General features: G+C 35.4%; 1 protein-coding gene across 1 annotated transcript; it reads right to left on the reverse strand.

The window, feature by feature from the left end:
- Positions 1-864: 864 nt before the first annotated feature.
- LOC137019902 (double-headed protease inhibitor, submandibular gland-like) lies at positions 865-4686 on the reverse strand. The gene is made up of 8 exons (XM_067385435.1): positions 4561-4686; positions 2019-2044; positions 1836-1945; positions 1689-1746; positions 1429-1538; positions 1284-1341; positions 1014-1126; positions 865-928 (listed from the first exon to the last, which is right to left on the reverse strand). The coding sequence occupies exons 1-8, from the start codon at positions 4598-4600 to the stop codon at positions 865-867; spliced, it is 579 nt and encodes a 192-aa protein (XP_067241536.1). The 5' UTR covers positions 4601-4686.
- Positions 4687-5316: the final 630 nt, after the last annotated feature.

Raw genomic sequence — 5316 nt, forward strand, 5'->3', positions numbered from 1 at the left:
TAGTACTATACTAATTACATATACCAAGCACACTGTAAAATAAAGTGTTTCTTTTAACAGCCGCATTAACAAAATCAGTAATAACGCCAGAACCTCAAGTCATTTTCACCACCTTTATTATATTCAAACTAATTCAAGTACTGGAGAGATGTGCAGTGATTGGTGGGTAAGCTTTCCTTTCCACTTCCTGTGAATCAATGCATCAGTGTTCCCATATTCCGTGTTCTGGGCAATGTTTCCCAAAAGCATCGTAAGCCTAAGTTGATCGTAGCTCCATTGGTTTCAATGGAGCTTACGATGCTTTTGGGAAACGCTGCCCAGGCCACTTCATAGGGCACTTACAGTCGAATGGAACACAGTTGATGTTTTTAGTGGTGCTTTTTTTGTGTTAATATTACTTAGACTCTACTTTTGACTGTTCTTGTGTAACTTCTTTAGACACACCTAGACAAAAGAACTAGACCTTGAACACACTTATACACTCAGATATCTAATCTTATTTCTTAATATGCCATATATGGTAGGTGTTGATCTTTGAGCACTGTGATTGGACGGCCTGGACATCAGTGATGATTCTGCTTTAAATATGACCCTTCTTCATTAATAAACCTGAGAATCTTATAGTACTACACTGTCTTTATATCTGCTTGATCATTCTCTGTCAGCGCCAGTTTCCAACTGAGGACTGAGTCTACCTGAATCTTAAAAAAAAAAAAAAAAAAAAAAGTTATTCTGCTCTCTATCTGTGGTTTGTGTGCCTCAAAGTAAATCTTCACCTATTTTTTTGTCTCGTCTTTCCAAGAGTCAAGAAAACAGAACAGCTTCAATATGCAGCATTTATTCAAGGATTAAACCATTACATATTCAGGTTATAATGAATTGATCACATTCACCTTGCTTCGCAATTAAGATTGTAGTATTTGATGTCCTAAAAAAAAAAAAAAAAAAAAAAAATTAAAAGTTTGAAAGTGACTAATTTGTTTTTAAACCTGCAGTACTTTGCTTAAACTTACTTGCTGGCAACACACAGTTCGCATTCATTGCTGTATGTTTTTCCATCAGATCCACACACAGCTTTATAGATCTCTGGGCATCCATTAGATGAGTAAGGCTTGCAGTTAGGCTGCTGGTCACAAAAACAGAAAAAATTGAGTTATTTGCAAATTGAGGGAAGTAATTCCACAATCGTTACACATTCAGATTATAATGAACGAGACATGAGTACAATAATGCAGACTAAAAGGTCTGTCAAGTTGAATTATGGTGTCATTCCTGTGTCACACCTGTAGAGGTTGAGCACATTCGCCTTGCTTCACAATTAAGATTGTAGTATTTGATGTCCTAAAAAAAAAAAAAAAAAAAAAAAGGATTAAAAGTTTGAAAGTGACTAATTTGTTTTTAAACCTGCAGTACTTTGCTTAAACTTACTTGCTGGCAACACACAGTTCACATTCATTGCTGTATGTTTTTCCATCAGATCCACACACAGGTGCATAGATCTTTGGGCATGCGTTAGAGGAGTAAAGACTGCAGTTAGGCTGTGCACAAAAAAAAAAAAAAAAATTGAATTATTTACAAATGGAGGGAAGTAATTCTACACATTCAGATTATAATGAATGAAACTTGAGCACAATAATGCTGCGTAAAGGTCTGTCAAGTGGAATTATGGTGTCATTCCTGTGTCACACCTGTTGAGGTTGATCACATTCGCCTTCCTTCTGGATTAAGATTTTAGTATTTGATGTCCTTAAAAATAAAAAAAAAATAAGGAAGGATTAAAGTTTGAAAGTGACTCTAAATCATTTTTAAACCTGCAGTACTTTGCTTAAACTTACTTGCTGGCAACACACAGTTCACATTCATTGCTGTATGTTTTTCCATCAGATCCACACACAGCTTTATAGATCTCTGGGCATCCGTTTGACGAGTAAGGCTTGCAGTTAGGCTGGTCACAAAAAAAAGAAGACATTTAGTTATTTGAACAGAGGGAAGTAATTCTACAGTCTTTATTTACTCACCTCTCTCTCTCCATCAGATACAGCCACTGTTTGTGTCAAAAAGGAAAAACAAGAATTAAAAAGTTTATCACGATAAAGCAAGAGGAAATAACAGACACACCGACCTCTTGTTTTGCCCATACAATGAAAGTCGAATGTTTTGTTGCATAAAAACACCATTTAATTTTTTTTTTTTTTAGTGAACCATCTCTTTAAAAAACAAACAAAAACAAACACACTTAATTTCTGAAGTGACTCAACCCTCTGGGGTCTGAGGATTTGGGGTGACATGCCCAAGTTTTGACATTCCCCGACATTTGTGCTTTTTTCAGTTGTTCATAAACAAAATTAGCGCTGCACGTGATGGAATAGTGCACAATCTGCGCAGCCTACGCTGATTTAATAGACCGAGAATAAGCGTAGCGCTATAGAGTTGCATCAGCCATTCTGACTGGAAACTTCTCCGGATTGCTCGCATTATAAGGACATTGTATGAGTAATGGACAAGTCAGTCCAGTGTTATTTGAATATAAATGTTATATTGCAAGTAGATTTGTTGCAGATGCTGTATCTAAAATTTATTTAATTATATTAATGCGACCTATTTACCGCTCGTGAATGACGCGCTGTATTGTATGTCGTCAACCCTTTGAAGTTAAATATAGCAATCGATCGCTGTGACATGTATCAGAAGAAGATATTTTATGTTGTTTATTATTTATATCTATATCTATAATGTAACAATTGATTCATCTGCTTATTTTTATTTTATTGTTCTAGAAAACCTTGCATGTCCATCCATGTTGATGCCAGAGCAGTCATTAAAAGGCCATCATTGAGACATGACTCCGTATTCTCTGACAAGAATACTGTAGCGGTCAGTGCACATTGATCCAGCAATAAATCCTAATACATAACACATGGTCATTAAAAAAAAAAAAAAAAAAAAAAAAAGTCACCAAAATAAGGCCAAAACAAATATTATGTGTGTTCACAAGACTTTTGGGTATTGGAGGTTGTAGACTAGAATTTATGCTTAAAAGTGTAAAAAAAAAAAAAAAAAAAAAAATTTACTGGCTACTTGTTCATATAAAATATATTGATTTAATTTTGTAAGACACTTTGTCAAGACACACAGTGCGCATGGAGGTGTTAATCTTCATGAATAATGCTGTGATTCACACCTGAGAAGACAAAGACCCGCCTAATGACCTGCATAATGACCCACATAATAATGACCCCTTTCAGTCAGGTACACAAACCCTCTGATAACAGGATCATATCAGCTAATAAAATGTTCACTCTTGACAAAAAAAAAAAAAAAAAAAAAAAAACATGATTTGTGATCTCGCGCATGCATGTATTATTGCACATCATGTGAAGAATTTTGTGTAGGCCCATTATAGTTTACAGTACCAGTCAAAAGATTGGACGCATTACTATTATAATGTTTTTAAAAGTAGTCTCCTGCTCATCGTGCTTTACATTGAAATACGGAAAAAAGACAGCAATACTGTGAAATATTACAATTTAAAATGATGGTTTTCTATTTTAATATACTTTAAAATATAATGCATTTCTGTGATGCAAAACATCTGAACATTCATTTTGGCATTTCATATAGACTTTTAGCTTAGAAGCATGCACATTTGGAGAAATATTGATGTATTCTCATATGTTTGTCAATTTTCTATACAGAGGAGTAATATTTATTCAATATTTATTGTCACTATGAGCACTGGATACTGGGTTTTCAATTCATACTTGCAGGCGGAGGGTGCTCTGTACACATTTAATCCACAAGGCATACCAGGAACTAACAGGCTTCCAGAGATCGCTATAATATGTAGATAAACACTTTAAGAAAATAAATACACAATTGAGATGATGTATACAGGTGCTGGTCATATAATTAGAATATGACCTTCTGTGACTTACTCTCTTTGTGGAGGGTGTCAATGATTGTCTCCTGGACCATTGCCAAGTCAGCAGTCTTCCCCATTAGTGTGATTTCAAAGAACAAGAGATTCCCGGAATTTATACTGTAGGGATGGTCATTTAATGAAACTCAAATGTAAATATTCTAATATTTTGAAATACTGGATTTTGGACTTTAATGAGCTGTACGCTCCAATCATCAAAAAAAAAAAAAATAAATAAAAACTTTTGAAATGTTTTACTTTACATGTAGGGAATCTAGTATATATGAAAGTTTCATTTAAAAAAAAAAAAAAAAAAAAAAAAAAAAAACCTTTTTCACGATATTCTAATTATATGACCAGCACCTAGCGCTGGCTCCGTGGGAGTGGCCGCATTAGTGGATAATGAGCTGACTCACAGACATCTGACATGGCTCCATTTTCATACAGATTACATAAACAGAGACACAATGTTACATCTTACGGTTTTTATTTGTCCTACTTTAGCAAAGGTGAATTAAGACTTTATCGAAACAATGAAACTCTTCATTATGAAGCAAAACTATCAGTATCAGTGTATATCGCAGGTTCTCACGTGAATCTCACGCAGGTTCTTTAGTGAATGAAATCATGATATTACTCACCTAGGACACAGAGAAGGACGATGACTCCACGTGCAAACATTGTTCCAGACTTGAGAGTGAACTCACTAAAACTGACAATATGATCAGTGATGAAATGATCCGCCTATTTATATCAGTACTGTTTCCTCCTCTGAACTCAAGTAGTGCTCGCTGCAGAGCAAAATTACCTCCAGCTGCACCTCTTTGGTGCTCAAGGACCTGCATGTTTAATGGGTGGAGAGGAATGTGGGAGCGGACCTATGTTACGAGATTTTTCGGTTTCCAAAGGCGGAGCATACATGAATATTAATGAGTTTCCCAGACATGCTCGATTGCACGTGCAACTGAGAATTTTAGTTAACATTGTATCTCGGCACATTAGTGGATTATTCCATAAAGGTAACTATATTCTCAGCGTTGCTGCTAACTCATGCCTAAACTACAGTTGTTTTCTTATAGGTAACAGTTTATGTTTTCATTAGTGTGCAAGATTTGTGCATTCATTGCATTGGTCTGTAACAATGACAGATATCGTGTAAAGGCCTGTAAACACCGGGACGAATATCGCACGCGTTTATCGCCAGCGTTTTTCGAGACGTTTTTTGTGTTCATACCCAAGCGATTTTCGCTGATGATGCGCACAGCAAAGCAGCCTCACTCCCTGTAACAACTGAAATAAACCTGTATAAACGTTTTTGAGGACTTGGATATATCTATGGTATTGTTCTTAAATTATTGTTCATTTTAATATGATGTAGGCCTATTGCTCATTAAAAG

Source organism: Chanodichthys erythropterus, chromosome 1 (genome assembly GCF_024489055.1).
Source record: "Chanodichthys erythropterus isolate Z2021 chromosome 1, ASM2448905v1, whole genome shotgun sequence".
NCBI classification, from domain to species: Eukaryota; Metazoa; Chordata; class Actinopteri; order Cypriniformes; family Xenocyprididae; genus Chanodichthys; species Chanodichthys erythropterus.

Bases quoted from the DNA above. Each gene is read 5' to 3' on its own strand.
- LOC137019902 (XM_067385435.1), bottom strand. From the start codon at position 4,600: ATGTTTGCACGTGGAGTCATCGTCCTTCTCTGTGTCCTAG. The intron at 1,342-1,428 runs GTAAGTTTAAGC...TTTTTTTTTTAG, and splicing joins GAACTGTGTGTTGCCAGCAA to GACATCAAATACTACAATCT. The intron at 1,127-1,283 runs GTGTGACACAGG...TTTTGTGACCAG, and splicing joins AATGTGCTCAACCTCTACAG to CAGCCTAACTGCAAGCCTTA.